This window comes from Mirounga leonina, unplaced genomic scaffold (assembly GCF_011800145.1).
Source record: "Mirounga leonina isolate KUSES-001 unplaced genomic scaffold, KU_Mleo_1.0 Mir_153, whole genome shotgun sequence".
In the NCBI taxonomy this organism is placed as follows: Eukaryota; Metazoa; Chordata; class Mammalia; order Carnivora; family Phocidae; genus Mirounga; species Mirounga leonina.
In genome coordinates, this window is record NW_023270387.1 from 24790579 (window position 1) to 24814333 (window position 23755).

The 23755-nt window shown below is 40.9% G+C and overlaps 1 protein-coding gene across 1 annotated transcript in view; it reads right to left on the minus strand.

Moving 5' to 3' along the window:
• Positions 1-23755, minus strand: part of PRDM10 (PR/SET domain 10) — a 105252-nt gene that overhangs the window by 47112 nt on the left and 34385 nt on the right. The window contains exons 2-5 of the mRNA XM_035009304.1: positions 18174-18361; positions 15707-15871; positions 13524-13583; positions 847-1072 (exon numbers count right to left, since the gene is read on the minus strand). Of these exons, the coding sequence (XP_034865195.1) occupies positions 847-1072; positions 13524-13583; positions 15707-15871; positions 18174-18242 (520 nt within the window). The 5' untranslated portion in view covers positions 18243-18361. The remainder of the gene's footprint in view (positions 1-846; positions 1073-13523; positions 13584-15706; positions 15872-18173; positions 18362-23755) is intronic.

Genomic DNA, 23755 nt, shown 5'->3' on the forward strand with positions numbered 1-23755 from the left:
GCGATAATTTGGTAGGTGGAAGCAGGAACCCTCCCACCCTCTCCCAAAGCAGACAGTCCAGAGAGACAGCAAGTGTTGTAGCTATCCAGATGCACACGGGAGCCAGACCCAGCTCAGTTTGAACCCTGACTCTCAAAACAACGGAACACTACCAACCCTCCCATAAGACCATGGAAAGCATTAAACAATTTAGAAAATGTAAAGCAGGGGTGCCTGGGTGGCTCAGTCGTTAAGCGTCTGCCTTCGGCTCAGGTCATGATCTCAGGGTCCTGGGATCAAGCCCTACATCAGGCTCCCCACTCCGCGGGAAGCCTGCTTCTTCCTCTCCCGCTCCCCCTGCTTGTGTTCCCTCTCTCGCTGTGGCTCTCTCTGTCAAATAAATAAAATCTTTAAAAAAAAAATAAAGAAAATGTAAAACACGGGTGCCTGGAACATAATAGGCATGTTTAAAAGGTTGCTATGAAGAGAGAGGTAAGGCAGCTGAGCCAACTTGTTAAAGCTGAAACGGCAGAATATTCCAGGAATATTCCAGGACCAGAGCAACTTCCCACAGTGGCTTGACAAGCTCAAGCACTGGTGTCAGAGACAGGCTCCGTGCCTGAGCCATCACTCACCCCCGCGTGACACGGAGCAGGTGGCTCAGCCTCTTCTGACCTTTGGTTCATCCACCAGTAAAATCAGAACCCTCGAGAAAGCATCAGTGCCTCCCTCACAGGCTGTTGTGAGGACTGAGCAAGATGGTGCGTGCAGAGCGGGGAGCGCTGGGTCTGCACACAGGAAGCCCCCAGCAAATGTTAACTGCGTTCCCGTGCTCACACACACTCACAAGGAACAGCTCGTACTTACATAAGTCATGCGGGTCGAAGGGCCGAGGGGGATCTGGTTCCCAGTCATCCAGGTCTGTGTCTTCACCATCTTCCTCCTCATCTTCCTCAGTATCTTCATCCTCATCCTCATCCTCTTCCTCTTTGGCCTCCAGTCTACCCATAGGGTTCTGCAGAGTTGCCAAAGGGTCTGAACCATCCACACCCTCAATTGAAGGTAATACCTGGTTATGCACCGGTAACGAGGCCTGGACAAGGTTTAACCATAAGGTGAGCACACGTTTGCTTTTACTTAGCTGGTACACACACACACACACACACAATACAAGGTTTTGGTGCGAGATAGTCTTCACATCAGCTCCCTTCAAGACCCTGAAGAAGAAATAGTTCCATCTCTAGGCTGTAATGGATCTGCCTTCATTTTTGCTGTTTCTGCCCCCCATCTGGGAAAGCTGATAAGAAAGCCAGGGTGCTCCCTCCTTTGGTGAATGCCCTGTCTCCCCGGAGACTTCAAATACATAGTAAACCTTTCCATATCCTCTCGGTGCATGTGTAGTATTGTGTCTCAACATCTGAACCCAATTTCGAGTCGGGGGGGGGGGTCCCTCCTGCCTTTTCAGGGTGACCACAACACAGTGTATGTAATGATCTGACCTATCTTTAACTACTTCACTTTTAAAACTACACACGTGGTACAACACCCAGTTGGTAAAATTCATGGTTAACAGCCCTCCTTTTACACACTTCAGAGAGGTTAAGGTTTTTAAGTAAAGTGAAAGAGATGCTTATTCGTTTCAGGCTAAAGTTAGTCTTTTGCAAATAAGACAAGGTGTGGAGCATATATTGGGTTACTCCTACCATATCAAATATACTAGCAAAAAATAAATGGCACCTTAAAAAGTTCCCTACCCGAATAAGTGTCACAGGGTTCTATGGGACCCCAGATTCCTTTATCCAATCTTATTTCTCCCGCCCAATTAGCACCATAAATCATACTGAAGCTATGTCCCTTTCCTGTTCAATAAATAAAGTTTTTTAAATGCCTACTCTATTTTTCTTTATCTTCTCCTATGTTATTGTCCTCACCTAGAATCTTCTTCCCTCGACAATCTTCCAAACCTGGTCGTGTTCCAGTTTCTCCATGAACCATCCCTGACCACTCTAGGCCTCCCTAACTCTCCTATGCTCTGATCCCTGTAGCATCTGGAGTCCGGAATCCTGCTCCACAACATCATTCAGCCTCTGCTCCAACATTTCATCACCTCAGCAGACAGCCCGAATCATTTGGGATCGTTCAGTGACAGTTCTGTGGAGTCAAGATCTCCCCATGTGCATCTTCATGCAGTGGGCAGGACCTGCACCTTGCCCCTCTAGGGAAACAGAATCCATGAAGACACAAAAGTCTCCAAATATTTCAAGACCAAAACCCCTAATTCGTTCAATCATTTTTCACATGGCCCGATTTCCAGATCCCTCATCATCCTGTTGTCTTCATTTATTCCTTAATGGATTCCATATTTTTTAATGAATATGGCTTCAGATTACATTAGCATTTGTGACAGCCATTGTTCTACTGCTGATCCAGTTTGAACTGGCAAATAACTAAAGTCCCTGAGTCCTTTTTCCTCCCACATCGTCCTATTAAACCATTTTACTCCGCTTCATGTCTTAAACAGCTGATTTTTTACTTAAATGTGTGTGTGTGTGTGTGGAGGGGAGGGGATTTTGCATTTATCACCAGTATATTTCATTTTACCACTTGTTCTGTTCTTCCAATCTGCCAAGATCTTTTAGAATCTTTTTTTTTTTTAAGATTTTATTTATTTATTTGAGAGAGAGAATGAGAGAGAGAGAGAGAGCATGAGAAGGGGGAGGGTCAGAGGGAGAAGCAGACTCCCCGCCGAGCAGGGAGCCCGATGTGGGACTCGATCCCAGGACTCCAGGATCATGACCTGAGCCGAAGGCAGTCGCTTAACTAACTGAGCCACCCAGGCGCCCAAGATCTTTTAGAATCTTGATTCTGACATATCACATATTAGCTATCCCTCACGGCTTTGTATCTGTTGCCAAACACCATCTAGATTTCAATTAGTATGCATTTTCCTGTGAGCCTTCTTGCCTGGCCAACTGCACCTCAAGGAAGTAGACCAGGGGCTTTGAAGCCAAACAGACTTGGATCAAAATTGTGGCCCTACCACTTGGCAAGTTAATAAACTTCTCTGAATCTCAGTTTCTTTATCTGTAAAATGGACACAGTAATACGTACGGCATCAGTTGCTCTGAGGATTAAGTGACACGGTATGTACGTGAGGCCGGTAGTAGAGTATCTGGCATTTAGTAAGTGTTTAATATTAGTAAGAATCGCTTACTATTATCATAAGTTCTTTAAGAACCAAGATATCACATACGTCCTCTACAAACTTACAAGACAGCTGAGCACGTGGCAGGGATTCAATGCAGATTCATTTGTAGAAATATGTTTGGCCCTTTAGGAAATGACATCGATCCCTTCAGGCGTGTAAAAGAACTCTTCTGGGGCGCCTGGGTGGCTCAGTTGGTTAAGCGACTGCCTTCGGCTCAGGTCATGATCCTGGAGTCCCTGGATCGAGTCCCGCATCGGGCTCCCTGCTCGGCAGGGAGCCTGCTTCTCCCTCTGACCCTCCCCCCTCTCATGTGCTCTCTCTCTCTCTCTCATTCTCTCTGTCTCAAAAAAAAAAAAAAAAAGAACTCTTCTGTTTTCACAGAAAACCCTTTTTCAGTTGTGCTTCTAAGAACTTCTTAAACTCCATGAAGAAAGAGTACTGTGTGTGTTTACAGAATCTGACCTGCCCGGCAGCTGAAGACCACTGCCCGACATCGGAAATGCTCAGAGAGCAGCTAGAACCAGTTACCTCAAAATAGCATGCGCGTGTTTAAACACGCATCCATTTAACCCGGAGCCAGACTCCTATGTGACATTCTGTCTCTGGCTCAGGGCCTTTTAGAGGCTTGATATAAGAGGACAAAATTCTGGGAGATGCTTCAGCATCAACAAAAACAGAATAAAATACCCACGGAAGTGAGACTCAACAAGGAAAAGAGCAGGAGAGTTCTGGCAATGAAACCTCGGGTGCCATCGTGCACCCCCCCGCCGCACCCCCACCTGATCCTGCCACTAAGCTAATCTTGCTGTCTCAGAGCACGGTTCTGTTCTCACCCCTTCATTCTAAGCCACTTAAATTTCAGGCCAGCGTTCGTGATGAATGTTATCACACACTGAACAAACTAAAGCATATATATCCACCTCGACTCCTCATACATTCTTTATCACTTTGCGGAGCCAACCAAGAATGAACTCAGTAATCCAGAGTCATCCCAGTGAGGCTGTGATGTATTTTTTTCCCCAACAGATGCTGCTAGAAAGACTGCGGTTAGACAAGGTTACTGCTGGCTTCCCGCCGCTGCTGAGAAAGCTGACGTTGAAACAGTACCAACAACCTCCTCCTTTCCCGTGCTGGAGCTCTCCTAAAAGGCCGTAGCAAAGACAAGGCTTGAAACACTTCAGCGTTACCTTGAGGAACTGATGCTAAAGCAGAGGTTGCGTGTAGACCAGAACCACGTGAGCTACCATTAGAAAGGGATAAAGGGGGGCGCCTGGGTGGCTCAGTTGGTTAAGCGACTGCCTTAGGCTCAGGTCATGATCCTGGAGTCCCGGGATCGAGTCCCACGTCGGGCTCCCTGCTCAGCAGGGAGTCTACCTCTCTCTCTGACCCTCCCCCCTCTCATGCTCTCTATCTCATTCTCTCTCTCATATAAATAAATAAAAAAAAAAAAAAGAAAGGGATAAAGGGGTTAATGATAATCACGTCTAGGTAACCACTGTGTATTTCTAGGTAGCACGGACCTTAACACACAGTGGGCACGCCTCACGCATTTGTTTAATTAATAATTCCGGTTCGACTGACATTTCTGGGGAGGGAGGCATGTACTGAAATTCCTTGGAGGCCAGGTAACATTGCCACACAGCTCCTAAGTGACAGAGATGAAATTCAAATTTTGACTCTGCCCTGCCTTTTCCACTGCATCGCAACGGCCCCTATGGAGTTAAGTCTGTTCAAGGAGGGCACAGAGCCGGTAAACATCACACAAGCGCCTTGAATACCAGAGCAACAAAGTAACCACACTGCTCCTGAGGCACCAGCTGGGCAGCAAGGAGGTGAGCTACCTGTGCCAATTTCACTAAGAGGAAGTGAAGGGGCGCCTGGGTGGCTCAGTTGGTTAAAGCGGCTGCCTTCGGCTCAGGTCATGATCCTGGAGTCCCGGGATCGAGTCCCGCATCGGGCTCCCTGCTCAGCGAGGAGCCTGCTTCTCCCTCTGACCCTCCCCCCTCTCACGCGCTCTCTCTCATTCTCTCTCTCTCAAATAAATAAAATCTTTAAAAAAAAAAATGTTAATCCTGTGCCCTTTGTCATGCACAATAAAACACGGCAAAAGGGAAAAGAATTTGTTAAACTTATGGTACACTTTCTCCTTCCCACTTAATATCACTCTCTGTAATTATTTCTGAAATTACATAATGCATTGCAGGATACAATTTATCTGAGAAGTGAAATATGAAACTACATTGGACAGCAGCAAACACAACAGAATGCTTCTGGATTCCTACTGAGACCAATTATCAGTGTAGCATATTTCCTTCTCAGTGTGTGGGGAGTCACACATGTTCACTCTCAGAAACAAAGGGGAGACTGTGCTTCTAGGGCTGGAGACTGCCAGTGCCTTTCTTAAGAGCAAGGGGATGCATATAGGAAAAAGGCTTCAAATGCATTTTGCCACCACTATAAACAGTTGAAAATAGGAACCTTTTAGCTAAGGGCGGGGTCCGGGGGCGGGGGGGGAGGGGAGAAACACCCATCATCTGTGTTGAACTCTCGCTCTAACTTTCTGTCCAGAATTTTTCCAGGTCACAGAATACACTGACAATCTCGGAGGTATTTATTGTAGCCTGAAATAAAAACCGTGCTGGTTGAAAGGAAACAGCAGTAAGGTAATACTAAGCCAATAGTTACACTGCCTTGTAATGCCAGGGTTCATAGAGCTATCTGACTACAAAACATGAAACGAGCAGATTGTTTCTGGAGATTAAAGAAGATGAAGGGCTCTTTGAGGTGCTAGCGGCGGCGAAAGTTCTAATTAAAGCCATGCCTTAATATTAAAACAACAAAATGCCATTTTGCCTATCAGATTGGCCAAGTTTTAAAAGAATGCAAATACTCAGTGTGGCAAGGGTGAGTGGAAATAGGCATTCTCATGTATTGTTGGTGGGAATGTAAATTTTTTCAGCATCTGAAAAGCCATTTTGAAAGTCTTATCAAAGTAACTTTCCCCTTTATAATAACACATTTCAAACATGTATCAATCAGGAAGAATAGTATAATAAACCTCACGCACCCATCACTCAGCTTCGATAATTATCAACTCATGGCTAACCTTATGTCAACTATTCTCCCACCCACTCTCCCCCCTCACTGGATTATTTTGAAAAAAACCTCAGACATATATTTTCATCCATAAATGGCTTAGTAGATATCTTTTTTTTTTTTTAAGATTTTTATTTATTTATTTGACAGAGAGAGAGATAGCAAGAGCAGGAACACAAGCAGGGGGAGTGGGAGAGGGAGAAGCAGGCTTCCCACTGAGCAGGGAACCCGATGCGGGGCTCGATCCCAGGACCCTGGGATCATGACCCAAGCAGAAGGCAGACGCTTAATGACTGAGCCACCCAGGCGCCCGGCTTAGTAGATATCTTGAAAGGAAAAGAACTTACGTATTTTATGTATTACCATATCTAAAAAACCCAGTCATTCTTTAGTATCATCAAATATCTAGTAGGTGTTAGAATTTCCCCAATTGTCTCATACTGCTGTTTTTAACAGTTAGTTTGTTGAAATCAGGCCCCAAACAAGGTCCACAAATCGCATCTGACTTACATGTCTGTGAAGTCTCCTTGAATCTGTAAATTCCCATTCCCCTTCTTTCCCGTCACAATTTACATGTGGCAGAAACTAGGCCACCTGTCCTACAGATCTTCCCACAGTCAGACTTTGCTGATTGCATTCTTGTGTGTCTTGTTCCATTCTGTCTATTGTGCTTCCTGTAAGCTGGAAGCGGAATCTGGAGACTCAATCAGATTCCGGTTCAGTTTTTTGGGAGGAATACTTCATATGTGGTAAAATGCAATAGGAGGTACACAACACCAGGAGGCCTATAATGAATGGTTGTCTCTTAGTGGTATTAATGTCCAGAGGGTGAGGTTGATCCATCCATTATAAAGTGCCTCATCAGCTTTTTCCTGATCGTTTCAGACTGTTGTTGATGATCATTGCCTAGATCCCCATTTCATTAGGAAATGAAAAATGGTGATTTCCCAAGCCAATCATCCCTTCTTTATTTATTAGTTGGAATGCTTTTATAAAGGAATTTCCCTCATCAAGTAATTGTTTACCTGAGTACATTCAGAGAGAAAGGCTGGATTTCTTCCCACCATTTACCAGTTTTTTGAATAATGTGGTGGTCCTGCAGCACCTCAAAGATTGACCAATGAGTTATTTCTTTTAATATTAGTATAAACTTATGGATTTTAAATATATTTAATGCACTTCAATCTATTGTAGATATTTTCCTGTTTTTACAGGTCAAATGCCCCATTTTGGCCCTTTCAAGATGGATCATGAGTTCTTTCCATAGAACCCCAGAAGTTTTCACTAACTTCCTTGCATTCTGATAAGACATGACATTTCAGGCACATCCTGTATATTTCATGCCCCGGAGCTAGAATCTGCCATTTGCCTAAGCAGCCCTGATTCCTTTCACTGGAAAATTGTATTAGAGACCACACTGGCTCATTGCTACTGGACTGAAGACTCTGGCTAAACGTTTTCAGTGGCCCAAACTAGAAAATATATGTTTTAAGAGAAAACACATCATGAGTTCATGCTGATATTCTAATTCAGATTTGGGATTCTGGATTTTTATTTAATTTGTTTGAGTTTTACATTTGTATCTTTTTTCACTCTCACACAAAATCTTGATTCTTAAATAATTTTGAATATGAATACCTCTAGTCTCTATCATTTCTTTTTGGGGAATTTAGTATAAGGAAATAAGCTAATATGACATCTATGGCAATGTTCTATACAGTAGCAAAAAAAAGGAAATAACATACATATAAAACAATAAACAGAATATAAACAATAGTAAGCTCTTAGAATAGAATACTGGACAGTCAATGATGAGATACAGATTTTCAGGATGCTATTAAAAGAAAAAATCAAGATGAAAGCTACCTTTGTTTTCTGTTTGGTTTTTTTAATGAGATATAATTGACATATCATATTAGTTTCAGGTGTACAACATAATGATTTAATATTTGGAAGCTACTTTAAAAGAAAAAAATCAAAAAGAAAAGAAAAGCAATCTAATACTGTGGCTGAAAACAGAATGGACTACTGAATAAATATGAAAAACCCCAAACAAAGTATTAGCACATCAAATCCAAATTCAGACACATAGGAAAAGGATCAAGCAGAGCTTATTCCAGTGCATGGCTGGCTTAATTTGTAAATAGCAATTAATATAATTCACCATATTAACAGAAAAGGGGAGAAAAAGCTCAACAGATTCAGAAAAAACATTTCATAAAGGTCAATATCCATGAATAATAATCAATATCAATTAATAATAAACACTCATTAAAAATTAGAAATAAAGAGAACTTTCTTCAGCTGCTTAAGGGTATTTTTATAAAAATCCTACACTGCACATCATTCTTAATAGTAAAAATCCTCTGAGAGCAGGAAGGAAAAAAAAAAGAAACCTACTAGCACTACTTCTGTCCAACAATATATTAGAGATCCCGCCAAAAGACAAAAGAGGGAATAAAAAAGAAATAAAATTAAAAGATATACGGTTTGGGAAGGATTGAAAAGAAAGAAAACTGTCAGTATCCACAGACAACATGACTAATTATCAAGAAAATCCAAAATAAAAGTTAAAAAATGAAAATTTTAAAAATTATACCATTTATAATACCATCAAAACACACCAAATATCTAGGAATAAATCTATTGAAAGATGTGTAAGACCTCTACCCAAAGACAATTTTTTAACTTTTATTTTAAACTTAGGGATATATCATGTTCACAGATTGGAGGACTCAAAATTATAAAGACAGCAATTCTTCACAAACTGATTCATAGATACAATGAAATTCCACTGGAAATCCTGCAGGACTTTTGTGGAAACTTCCAGGTTGATTCTAACATGTATATGGAAAAGCAAAGGGCCAAGAAACTCTCAAAGAACAAAGTGGAGAAAGGATCACAGTCTTGAATATATATTGTGGTACATTCATAAAACTGAATACTAGATATCAATAAAACTAGAAGGAAACAAAACCCCACAGCTACACTCAGCAACATGAAGGGATCTCCCCTAGCATCACGTTGAACAAGAGAAGCTACAAAGAAAGGAAATGGTAAGTATTTCCATTTATATACAGTTCAAAACCATGGAAAATCAATCTATGATGTTAGCAAGCAGGAGAGTAGTTATCTTTGAGGAGAAAGGAAGGAGAAGTGATTAGGGGGAAGCAAAAGGTTGGCTTTTAGGAGCTGGGAATGTTCTATTGCTTAATCTGAGTGCTGGTTATACCGCATGCTCACTTCATGATAGATCATTGCACTATATGCTTACAATCTTTTGCACTTTTCTATATGTATGTTAATTAAAAAGTGAGACACAGTAAGAAATATGGTGAACATAAAGGAAACTACACAAATAACATGGAAAAGAATAGATATAATAATGATTATAGGGGCACCTGGGTGGCTCAGTCGTTAAGCATCTGCCTTCGGCTCTGGTCACGATCCCAGCGTCCTGGGATGGAGTCCCACATCCGGCTCCCTGCTCCGCGGGAAGCCCGCTTCTCCCTCTCCCTCTGCCTCTCCCCCTGGCTTGTGCTCTCTCTCTCTTGCTCACCCTCTCTCTCAAATAAATAAATAAAATCTTTTAAAAAAATGATTATAGAGGGATGCATCAGTGGCTCAGTCAGTTAAGCATCTGACTCTTGATTTCAGCTCAGGTCATGATCTCAGGGTCCCTGGGATGGAGCCCCACGTCAGGCTCTGGGCTCAGAGGGGAGTCTGCTTGAGATGTTCTCTCTCCCTCTCCCCTTGCCCCTCACCCCATTCGTGTGTTCACGCTCGCTCTCTCACTCATTCTCCCTCTAAAATAAATGAATCTTTAAAAAAATGATTACCAAATTAAACTGAAAAGATTTTCAAAGGTCTGATAGATGAAAACTTTCCTGAAATAAAGTCTTAACCTATACACGAAAAGACACATACTGTCCTAGGAAATTCTGATTCATATGCTGGTGAAGTCATTAGACTTCCAAGAAAAACTTCAAGGATAAAGAAAGTATCAGGCAGGCATAAGGTAGAAAAGGAATGAGGAAAATAAATTAGACTCAAGATTTCTACAAATTAGGGCGCCTGGGTGGCTCAGTCAGTTAAGCAGCTGCCTTTGGCTAAGGTCATGATCCCAGGGTCCTGGGATCGAATCCCGCATCGGGCTCCCTGCTCAGCGGGGAGCCTGCTTCTCCCTCTGCCGGCCGCTAGCCCTGCTTGTGCTCTCTCTCTGACAAATAAATAAAATAAAATAAAATAAAATAAAAGATTTCTACAAATTAAATGCCAGCAGAGAATGGAGCAAAACTCTAAATAACCGTGGTTACTGAACAGGTCATAAATTTATTAGTCACAATAATCGTGCACCTAACGACCCAGAACAGTTAAGAGGAGAGTGGGAGGAAGTGTCCCTGTGCTAATGACCTTCTCATCACAGCACGAGCCAAGGACAACACAGGACTGATGCTTAAGTGCAGTTTAGAGAATATGATGACTCCAACCTCCTTCACTTTCACCTCAATTTCTTTTTCTTCTGCTCAAGTAAATTAAAGCATTTAGATTAATAACAGCATTTAGAGGACAATGTCATTCCCGCCCCCCAAGTTTATCTTTATTTGTATGTCTGGAATAATAGTTACCAACTACTAACTTAATGAGGATATTTCTAGGCAGAATTTGTTTGTTTGGAATCTATTTTATGTACTTTTTTTTCCACATTGTTTCAACTTTTTATGAAAAAAAATTATTACTCCAAAAATGAGTGAATGAACTAATCATCTATGAAAGACAAAGGGATTTTTTTTTAATTTTTTTCTTGCCGAATTGTCGAAACTAATTAAACCTATCCACTGCACAATATTCACAGAAATGTGCATGATTTGTTTTTTCAAGCATATACCTAATTATTACAAAATTATTAAAATAAAATAACACTGGTATAGACTGTCTCTCCCCAAAATTTATATTTTGAAAGCTAATCCCCAAAGCTGAAACTAATATAACACCATATGTTAACTACACAGAGAATTAAAATAAAATTAAAATTGGGGCACCTGGGTGGCTCAGTTGGTTAAGCATCTATCTGCCTTCGGCTCAGGTCATGATCCCAGGGTCCTGGGATCGAGCCCCGCATCGGGCTCCCTGCTCAGTTAGAAGCCTGATTCTCCCTCTCCCTCTGCCTGCCACTCCCCCTGCTTGTGCTCTCTCTCTGTCTATCAAATAAATAAAATCTTTAAAATTAAATTAAAATTAAAATAAAGAAAGCTAACCCTTGGGGCACCTGGGTGGCTCAGTAGGTTAATCATCTGCCTTCGGCTCAGGTCATGATCCCCAGGTCCTGGGATCTAGCCCCACATCGGGCTCCTTACTCAGTGAAGAGTCTGCTTCTCCCTCTCCTCACCGTTCCTGCTCTCTCTCTCCCTCTCAAATAAATAAAGTCTTAAAAGAAAGAAAAGAAAAGAAAGCTAATCCTAACAGTGATGGTATTAGGTGGGGCCTCTGAGAAGTGATTAGGTATTGAAGGTGGAGCCCTCATGAATGGGATTAGCATCCTTAACAAAAACCCAGACTCCTGGCTGGGTCAGTTTGTAGAGCCTGTGACTCTTGATCTTGGGGTCATGAGTTTAAGCCCCATGTTGGGTGTGGAGCCTACTTAAAAAATAGAAAAAAAATTAAAATTAAAAAAAAGAAGCCCCGGGGCGCCTGGGTGGCTCAGTCGTTAAGCGTCTGCCTTCAGCTCAGGTCATGATCCCAGGGTCCTGGGATGGAGCCCCGCATTCGGCTCCCTGCTCGGCGGGGAGCCTTGCTTCTCCCTCTCCCACTCTCCCGGCTTGTGTTCCTTCTCTCACTGTGTCTCTCTCTGTCAAATAAATAAATAAAAATCTTTAAAAAAAAAAAAAAAAAAGAAGCCCCATAGAGCTCACTTGCCCCTTCTTCAGTCATGTGTGGCCTGAGCAAGAAGACTGCTGACTATGTACCAGGAAGTAAGCCCGCACCAGAATCTGCCAGCCTCTTGATCTTGGCCTTCCCCCCTCCAGAACTATGAGAAATAAATTTCTATTGTTCATAAGCCATCCAGTGTATTGTATTTCTATTACAGCAGCCTAAACAGATTAAGACAAATGCTCATTCAGGTTCACGGATGCCACAAGATTGTAGATTACTATCAATCAGGAATAAATTTAACCAAAAGTTATATGACAAAGACTCCTCAGAATTCTCTCCAGATTTCATAAATAATATTAGCAAAACTACTGTTCACTTTTCAAATTTTAAAATGGATGTATCTGAATCATCTAACGAAAAAAAATTTAAATGCACAAAGTGCTTGCTAATGGGAATTTACTTGATAATCACTCATGACACTCAGTGGTACAGCTAAATAATAGTCATACTAGCCAGCATGAAAATAAAACTTATTTGGATCCATAGTCCCTTTATAGTAAGACCGAGGGTATCTAACTCCTATACCTTCTTTATCACTTTCACAATCTGGAGGAAAACAAGGAAGAAATCCCTCAAAGTCAAATAGGATGTATTAGAAATATGGATAAAAGGAAAGAAACGTTTTAAAGGAAAAACAAAAAGGGGGCACCTACGTGGCTCAGTCAGTTAAGCCTCCAACTCTTGATTTCGGCTCAGGTCATGATCTCACAATCGTGAGATCAAGCCCCACGTCAGGCTCTGTGCTCAGCAGAGTCCACTGGAGATTTTCTCTCTCTCCCTCTTCCTCTGCCTGAACCCACCCCCCAATCGCTTGCACTCTCTCTAATAAATAAAATCTTCTAAAAATTTTTTAAAAATAAAAGAAAACTAAGAAAAAATCTCAATTTTTCAGAAGCTAGAATGAGGAAGATTGCTATCAAATTTATATGTAATTTAAGCAGAAATTTTTTCAATATTTAAAAATAGACAAACTACCCAAGTGTTTCCAATTTTCCAAAAAGAGACACTTAATAACCTCAGGATTGTTCTTTAGAATTTGAACCAATATCCTATTAATATACTTGTTTTTTTTTAATTTCCGTGACAAATCATTTTTTTATTACCAGACTATTTCAGCATGTACTGATTATAATGTGTTAGTGTTGTTTTTCTTTGTTTTCATTAAAGGAAGTAAAGACCATTCTTAATACATAAGAAGTAGACAACCTGAGATGCAGAGTACAGAGGGTTGGGGTGGGTGGGGGGCGGGGAGGAGTGCATTCCAGGGAATGGAAAACAATAAAAAGGCAAAAAAGCAACTTATTACCTGCTGAGCTGTAGCATCCTGTTGGACATAAGCTACCTGCCCTGGGTCTGTAAACAGAGTCTAGACAAAAGAAACAACAATAAAAAAAACCTATCAATAAATCTTTAGACAGCTTGCCTACACAGGAAAAATTATCCTGCTGCTAAGCACCAATTCTTGACAGACTTAATTCCCATATAGCTAGTAATAATCCTTCATTAATAAAGAAGATAAAGATAGTAATCTTACTTTTAGCTAAAGCCTTTCATTCAGACGGTTCCAAAGAGATTGTATAAGTTAACCATTTCAACTGGCTAACATACTTGACAATTTTACTCTTCAGCAAAATCTCTCTTGAGGTTGAATGCCACGGCTAATTAAAAAGGTATGTCACAAAAACATAAGACATGGCATGAACAAGGGTGCGTATGTTCACACATAACACTATGTATCACAGGAGTCGACCCGCGATTAAGTGAAAATGGATGGAGACATACAGACACACAGAAGACTATTATATACACAAGGATATCTTTCAAATACAAATGCACTCTCATTATCAAAAAAGTAGAAGGGAAATAAACTGAATTGAATGTTCCATAGATTCATTCCTGGATAAAGTCAGTAAAATCATAATTTTTAAAAGGTCTCATCATAAACACATAATAATTTGAGTCATGATATAGCAGAACTAACTAGACAAGGAAAATCTTCAAAATTATTTTAGCCAGGGCACCGCAGAAAATCACCAATCCAGAAAAAATACTCTTTCCTCTAATCTGCCCAAGCCTTTAGCAAACCTAGAGGAATAAGAACTATGGTTAAGTTTTGATTCCAGAGGTACACATAAGAGAATTTCAGCCAGTTGTATGATCTCTTAGACTTGCTATTGAAAAATTATCATAAAGGGGTGCCTGGGTGGCTCAGTTGTTAAAGCATCTGCCTTCTGCTCAGGTCATGGTCCCAGGGTCCTGGGATCAAGCCCCACATCGAGCTCCCTGCTTGGCAGGAAGCCTGCTTCTCCCTCTCCCACTCCCCCTGCATGTGTTCCCTCTCTTGCTATGTCTCTATCTGTCAAACAATAAATAAAATCTTTAAAAATAAATAAATAAATAATAATAAAAAACAATAAAAATTATCATAAGTCAGAAGAGCATGTGACTCTTGATCTTGGGGTTGTGAGTTTGAGCCCTATGTTGGGTACAGATTACTAAAATAAAATAAATAAACTTAAAAAATTATCATAAGTCAGACATTTAGTAACACAATAATAAACAAAGTTGCCTACAGGACATTCTTTACATAAACTATCTGACCTTATTTTAATATAGTTAGGGGACTAAAACTAAGCAGAGGCCCTGTACCCCTGAAACAAATAATATATTATATGTTAATAAAAATTAAAAATAATTAATAAATAAATAAACTAAAGCAGAAGCATTCTAAAAGTACCATCTGATTACTTGGTGATTTCATCTTTATATAAATTTGAAAGTTATTAATTAGGGGTCCCCATTTCTTCTTGGGAGTGATTTGAGGCTCTTGATTAATATTGCATGAGGGCAGATTTTTATTACCAAGATTCCACTACAAAAGTATGGAACTTATTTTTTTTTAATATGTTTAAAAGTGCTCTGTACATTCTAAAGTGCTAACAAACAAACTAACATTTATATATTTGTGTCATGCATTTGGAAACTAACACTCCAAGTCCCTAAGAAAAAAAGAAAGTAGTCCTAATTGCACAGCTTTTACCTTTGCTTCTATTACAGTCCTATGAATCAGTCAATTATTAATAAATAGCAGTTAATAAGCCAGTAGGACTTTTTGCTTACACGTTTCACTGAAATAATTTGTATGTTTTTTCACTGATCCATCTGTGATTAAGCTATACAGAACTAAATGCATTTTTGACTTGGTTCTTGATACACAAGAAAAGTAACAAGTTGATAATCTAGTTAATGGTCACTGGGACAAGAACTCATAGGAGGCTAGTGCTCTAACATCTTATTACATTTAATTTAAATAAATAAGGCATATCTTCCTCTGCCAAGTTGGTTATAAGACCCTGAAGAGCACAAATCTTATCTGAATCGTATCTTGCATCACCAGCACCTAGCACAGTGACTGGCGGAGAATAAACATAAGTCATTGGTGAGTTAAGCAATTAACAAACAAACTAGAAACAATAACCCTTCACATGCCTGTGCGGCTTCCACAGGATGGATGTACACCAGGGTATGCTCAGGACCGTCCACTGAAGTGTAGGAGGCACCATCTGCCGTGTACACCACCTGCTGGGGCGGACGAACCTGGTCATCGGTGTAGACAATCTGAGCCACAGTTCCGGCGTCAGGAACAAAGTGCACCTGGGGCAGAAAGCAGCAAGGATGTAGCGAGTGTCCTTGTAGAACAAAACCAATCTCACAAAGATACGTGGCTGACCAAGCACAATCCACAGTTGCATTTCTAAAATATCCCCAATGCAAGGAGAATAAAAATTGATACACCCTGGTCATCTACACTGTTAGTGACTTGGAGACAGGATCCAAAGACCTTGTCACTGATTTACTACTTAATATTAGGCAACTGATATGAATTCCTCTTCGCCTCAAATGTCCAGTGCAGACATCTCTTTGGGGGGTCCTGAGGGGGCAGTCAGCTGATCCTGGAAATGTGACTGAAGATTCCTGGTTGACAGTATTACCAAAATACAAAATACAAATTATTCTGCAATGTAAAACAATGTCAACTCAAAAGCCAATTGCCCTCAACATGTCATAAATATTCTGCTTTACAACTAATAGTGCCTTTCAGCAGACACATTAAAACAAGGTCACTTTCTTTCCTACGTGTTTTTTTTCACGCTCCAAGGCTGTACTGACGGCATGTCGGTAACCGTATGCTGAGTCAATGAATGTTACAGAACCCTTCCTTGCCAGCAAGGTAAAGACACAGAACATTCTAATCAAGTACTTTTAAGGGGTTTTGGAAAACTATTTCAGTTGTCACCAGGGTAAATAATTTTCTCCCTACCAGGAACTAAAGCAGAAACTGAATGCTATAAAATGCTTTCTGAATAGTCAGCTTCAGAGGTCTGAATTCTTAAAGGCTAGCCTGGCACACAGCCTGATACTTGATATTGAACGTATGGAAGCAGATGGCCAAAGCACACATTTGGGAGAGAAATAATTTACGTGCTGATACTGAAGTTAGGTTGGAATCTTTACTCTTAGGCTACCTTGGCTTCGGACCTAACTTTTTTTTTATTTCAGTTCTCTCCAGCAGAGAGTAGTAGATTCCAAAGACGATATGAGTGAATTTAATCCCCAGAAAGAAACCTGGAGACCAAATGCAATCAAGCAGAAATAAAACAAACGTCCACTTTATACTCAGCGATTAGTCCAACTTCTACACAAATTTGATTTGTCCATGAAGATACAGTTTGTATGTTGCAAGAATTAGACTTTTAACAATTGGCACAGTTTTAAGTGCTGCAAGATAATTTTGTGACTTTAGATTTGTTCATTAACATAAAAACTTGGTCTCCATCACAGTATTTTGCTAAATCAGAGTTCCTGGCTAGGAAAAGAAACAACTGGGAAGAGGGAGAGCAATGAGGGGTGTTGAGCTCTGCTGTTTACTATCTGGTTACCTACAAAATGGTGACCCTGTTTTTTGAATGGACTATATTTTCATTCATAAACAAAATATACCAAAATACATAGCTACATGAAAGTTGTCTTCAAAATGGTTTCTATGAAAATCAGAACAGCATTCTCAGTTATTCTGCTGGAAGCATCACTAGAACATTTTTTATAAGTATTAAGACTCAGACTTTAAAATCATACTAGAAGATTAATTTTATTTACTGTAATATTTGCTATATTACTTAAATTAAATAAATGTGTATATTTAAGTGTTTCAGTGTTAACTTCCTGATTTTGATAATAATACCAAGGTTATGTAAGTTAATGAAAAACTAAATTAAAATTGCATATTTATTACAATGCTTAAAAATTAAGTTTTACACTTTGGCCAGACATGGCTCCATATGACTGCTGACTATTCCCAAAATTCAAATCTACACCAAAAAAGCAGACATTTGCCTTGGCTAAGAATAGTCAAAAGAACATGCAGCTGGTTATGATCGCAGTCCAAAAGGCAGTGATCACCCATCACAGCAGCATCTGGATAAGTGACTAGCCTCCCAAGTGGCTGACTCAATGGGACAACTAGACCTTTACATTCTGAATTTGAAAGAAAAGAAAAGGCCATTCTATAGACGTACTTTGTACTTCATTACACACGAAGAATCAAAACCCTACACCAGGTAACATGAAAGAAACACTCCAGTTGGAGGCTTTCAGCACCGAGCACATAAAATAAAACGGGGCAGTGAAGCAAATTATGACGGCAAGTTGCGAAAATGGCAGAGAAGCCTGTGGGTGGTCGCTGAGCCCTTCTAAATCATAGTGACCCATACTGATGGAGCACTCAAAGCGCCAAAACCCCCCCATTCCTCCCGTGCACATCTTGCAGGTCTGCTCCCCACCCCCACCCCCCCAGCTACTCACTACTACAGAGAGTCTGCTATTTCTTTAGCAGTCAGCAAACTGTACCCAACTGAAAAACCGCTACCAACACCAAGCTGGAAAGACCACTCTTCACCTGTGCAGCATTCTCTTCGTGCTCTGCAGATGTGGGCCACACGTGTGAGCTTTCATCTTTGGAATCCATCCTTCCCCCTGCTGGACAGCTCCACGTCCGGGGCACCTAGAGCCGCACGCGGCGGAGGACAGTCATCTGTCTACCACGTGCGTGTTCATGAAGGACAGAAAGCCCTCTCTGCAACGTGCCTGAAAAAAAGAGAGAAAGGGAACCAAGTTCTTTAAATAGATGAATACATTTTAATAAGTTACAGTTGCAACCACAAAGAGAAAAAAATAAAAAGCTTTGTAAAAGATAACACACCTGGACAAAAAGGTGAAAATGGAGAAATGATTTGTAATGATCATACAATGTATTGCATGCTTGCTATGTTCTAGACACTCATCAGGTAGGTGTAACCCTCACTAAAAATACTGAAGGTCTGGGGCGCCTGGCTGCCTCAGTCCGTAGAGCATGTGACTCTTGATCTCAGGGTCATGAGTTCGAGACCCATGGTGGGGGTAGAGTTTACTTAAAAAGTAAATAAATGAGTGAATAAATCCTGAAGGTCAACAACATGGAATAAAATAGAAAAAAAAAAGTGCTGCAGGTATATCTCTGAGTTCTGCTGATGAGGAGAATGAGGTTCCTGGATGGTAAAGGCAGCTAAGTGATGGGTTCACACCCAAGCCTGACTGCGGCACAGCCCTGCTCAGCTGTCCTCTGCACACTTGCTTAGATGCTGACTTCCTATACCACTTACTCGAAATGAATAGCAGAATAAAAGTCACAAAACAAGCAGAAAATGGCAGGCAGAGGAGACTGAATTTTCTGGGCCACAATCTGGTGAATACAAATGTAGACTCTGTTTCCCATTTGTTAATGCAGGATCAATTAATGAGCACATCACAAGCCTTAATAAACATCAACCTGCACTAAATCTACTCTGGAAACCTTATTCTTTTCCAAAATAGGTGTTTTTTGTTTTTTTTTTGTTTTTTTTTTTGTTTTTTAAAGATTTTATTTATTTCTTTGACAGAGAGAGACACAGCGAGAGAGGGAACACAAGCAGGGGGAGTGGGAGAGGGAGAAGCAGGCCTCCCATGGAGCAGGGAGCCCGATGCGGGACTCGATCCCAGGACCCTGGGATCATGACCTGAGCCGAAGGCAGACGCTTAACGACTGAGCCACCCAGGCGCCCCTACAAAATAGAGGTGTTTTAAGGAAATTAATCTTCCCTTTTGATGATGATAAAACATGGACATGTTAAGAATCATGTGAGGTTTGCTGTTTAATAGATTTGCTGTTTTGTAGCCACACGCGATATGCCTCCTCCCGCCATCCCATTAAAGCAGCGCGCATACAGGGAAGGGAAAACTGCTCAGAACACCACCACCCAAAGGTCAGGAAGACCACTGGCCCAGATCCAGTCAGAATTTTCCCCGTTATTAATGGAAATAAGCCAAGAAGCACATTCTTAGGCTGCACAAGCTCCAAGCTCTAAACCAGAATAAGACTCAAAGAAGAAAGAAAGAAAGAAAAGACTGGAGGGGCGCCTGGGTGATGCAGGCGGTTAAGTGACCGACTCTTGGTGTCGGCTCAGGTCGTGATCTCAGGGCTGTGGGATCAAGCCCCACGGACTTGGTGCTCTCCCCTCTCCCTCTGCCCCCCCACCTCTAAAATAAATAAATAAAATCTTTAATAAAAAAAAGACTGGAATATTCAATGTCTGGGCCTTACTCTGGAATACAGGAACTGCCACATCATGACTGCCTGAGACTCTCCTGAGGAGCCTGTTCCTGCTTCACCTCAGCATTGTCATCCTTGCCCCCACCCAAAACCAGCACCCCACACATACACATTCACCCTGCATACACCCAACTCTTCTCCTCTCCATCAGAGGGTGCTCGAAACAAAGCCCACGTGTACCAACAGGTGAATGTATAAACAAAGAGTTATGGGGGAACTTTCTGGATAAATGGTAATGTTTTATACCTTGTATCTAGACTAGGGTTGTGCTTACCTGGGGAATACATGTATCAAAGTCATCAACCTATTCAATTAAAATATGTGTAAATTAGGGGTGCCTCGGGGGCTCAGTCTGTTGAGCACTGGGCTCTTGATTTCAGCTTGGGCTGTGATCTCAGGGTCCTGGGATGCAGCCCCCTGTCAGGAATCCCTGCTCATTGGGGAGTGCTTGAGATTCTCTCTCTCTCCCTCTCCTTCTGCCCCTCCCCTCACTTGCGTGCTCACATGCACGCGCTCTCTAAAATAAATAATCTTTTTAAAATTAATTAATTATGTGTAAATTATACCCTAATGTAGTTGGTTTTTTTTTTAAAAGCATACCTTCCTTACATAAGAGTGCTATTTAAGCATGTATAAAAAGATATTCAGGGTGACCTGTACAGCATGGGTGGTTCAGTGGTAGAATTCTCGCCTGCCAGGGTGAGCTGTACAGTATGTGAATTATACGTCAACAAAGCTATTATTTTTTTTAGAGGAACAAATATATTAAGAAATCTAAGAATAAACGTCACCAAAAATATTAAGACCTACATGAAGAAAACTACAAAATTGTACATGAGGACATAAATGGCTCAATATTATGAAATCACAAAATGCTCCATATAGGAAGCAGGGTTTTTTTTAATTTTTTATTGTTATGTTAATCACCATACATTACATCAGTATTTTTTGATGTAGTGTTCCATGATTCATTGTTTGTGCATAACACCCAGTGCTCCATGCAGAACATGCCCTCTTTAATACCCAGCACCAGGCTAACCCATCCTCCCATCCCCCTCCCCTCTACAACCCTCAGTTTGTTTTTCAGAGTCCATCGTCTCTCATGGTTCATCTCCCCCTCCAATTTCCCCCCCTTCATTCTTCCCCTCCTGCTATCTTCTTCTTTTTTTTTTTTTTCTTGACATATATTGCATTATTTGTTTCAGAGGTACAGATCTGTGATTCAACAGTCTTGCACAATTCACAGCGCTCACCATAGCACATACCCTCCCCAGTGTCTATCACCGAGCCACCCCATCCCTCCCACATCCCCCCCAACTCCAGCAACCCTCAGTTTGTTTCCTGAGATTAAGAATTCCTCATATCAGTGAGGTCATATGATACATGTCTTTCTCTGATTGACTTATTTCGCTCAGCATAATACCCTCCAGTTCCACCCACGTCGTTGCAAATGGCAAGATCTCATTCCTTTTGATGGCTGCATAATATTCCATTGTATATATATACCACCTCTTCTTTATCCATTCATCTGTCGATGGACATCTTGGCTCTTTCCACAGTTTGGCTACTGTGGACATTGCTGCTATAAACATCGGGGTGCACGTAACCCTTCGGATCCCTCCATTTGTATCTTTGGGGTAAATACCCAGTAGTGCAATTGCTGGATTGTATGGTAGCTCTATTTTCAACTTTTTGAGGAACCTCCATACTGTTTTCCAGAGTGGCTACACCAGCTTGCATTCCCACCAACAGTGTAGGAGGGTTCCCCTTTCTCCGCATCCCCGCCAACATCTGTCGTTTCCTGACTTGTTAATTTTAGCCATTCTGACTGGTGTGAGGTGGTATCTCATTGAGGTTTTGATTTGGATTTCCCTGATGCCGAGCTATGTTGAGCACTTTTTCATGTGTCTGTTGGCCATTTGGATGTCTTCTTTGGAAAAATGTCTGTTCATGTCTTCTGCCCATTTCTTGATTGGATTCTTTGTTCTTTGGGTGTTGAGTTTGATAAGTTCTTTATAGATTTTGGATACTTGCCCTTTATCTGATATGTCATTTGCAAATATCTTCTCCCATTCTGTCGGCTGTCTTTTGGTTTTGTTGACTGTTTCTTTTGCTTTGCAAAAGCACTTTATCTTGATGAAGTCCCAATAGTTCACTTTTGCCCTTGAGGAAGCAGGTTTTTTTTTTTAAATAGTTTGACAGAATAGCTACAAAAGGGTAGAAAGAATACATGTATTTCTTCAGATTTACCAAATGTTAGCATTCTATGTGTTTATTATTCTCTTTCTCTCTTTTGATATTTGAGAGTAAGTTGCACACACATGCCACTTTATTACTGAATTCTTACATACCTATTTCCTAAAAACAGGACTTTTTTCTCACGGTACTACTACCAAAACCAGAAAGTTACAATCAAACTATTACCTAATTTATAGACCTTATTTATATTTTGCCAATTGTCTAATTAATATCCTTAAACAACTTTTTTTCTAGCCCTGGATCCAATCTGGCATTTTATACAATGCGTCCAGTTGTCGTGTCCCTCCATCCCCTCTGATCTGGAACAGTCTCCTAGTCTTTCTTAGTCATCCATGATGTTGACATTTTTAAAATACATTGGCCATTTATTTTTCAGACTGTTCCTCGATTTGAATTTGTCTGATATTTTTTCATGGTTAGATTCAGGATATGTATTTTTAGAAGGAATACCACAAAAGAGATGTTGTATCCTTCCTATAGAGGAATTTGAGATTGTTTTTTCAACTTGGTTCATTGATTGCATAAATACTTAAGTGCATACTATGCCAGGCACTGGGATGGGACAAAGACCAAGGCAGGCTTATCCCACACACTTATGAAACATACATAGCTCCGAGTGCCATTCTGTATTTGTTTTCATTTCTAGGAAGGTGCTTATTATTTCAAATTCAAATTCAAAAGGCATAAAAAAGTATGGACAATCTCCCTACCTGGAATTCTTTAACCACCCTTCAGAAGCAACTATATTATCAATTTCTTGTCTACCCTTCCAGAGATATGCTAAGCATATACATGCAAAAATACAGGGGCATGTACCTGGCTCAATTGGTAGAGCACATGACTCTTGATCCCTGGGTCATGAGTTCAAACCCCACACTGGGGGCAGAACTTGCACGCATGCTTGCATGCATTTAATAAATACTCTGTCTCTCCCACCGCAAATGGCAGCACGCTATTGATTCTATACAAAGTAACATCTCTTCTGAGCCATGTTTATTCTACAAAACACCATACCTTCTACACTGTTCCATATCTATATATCATTTCCTCATTCTTTATCACAGCTGCATCATTTCATTGTATAAATAGATCCTAATTTATTTAATCTCCTGTGGATAAACATTTAGGTTATTTCTAGTCTTTTACTATTACAAGCAACATTGTGATGAATAACCTGGAGGCTGTTTTACATTTGTTAGTATCTTGAATTATTTTGAAGTCTCTAAGGAAGATGGTCAATCACTTACAGCTGCTGTCTGACTAGTAAGTCATTATTAGTTCTCAAACTCCAACAGTGGCACCCACCTCCCTGTGCCTGGTGCATGAGGGCACAGGGGACACACAGGGAGAAGTGCTCTGACCTGAAGAGAGGCAGCAGTCAGTCCAAAGTACAGTGTTTAAGAGCTTGGGCTCTGGGGGCATCTGGGTGGCTCAGATGATTAAGCGTCTGCCTTCGGCTCAGGTCATGATCCCCAGGTCCTGGGATCAAGCCCCACATCAGGCTCCCAGCACAGTGGGGAGTCTGCTTCTCCCTCACCCTCTGCCTCTCCCCCTGCTTGTGCTCTCTCTGTCTCTCTCTCTCAAGTGAATAAATA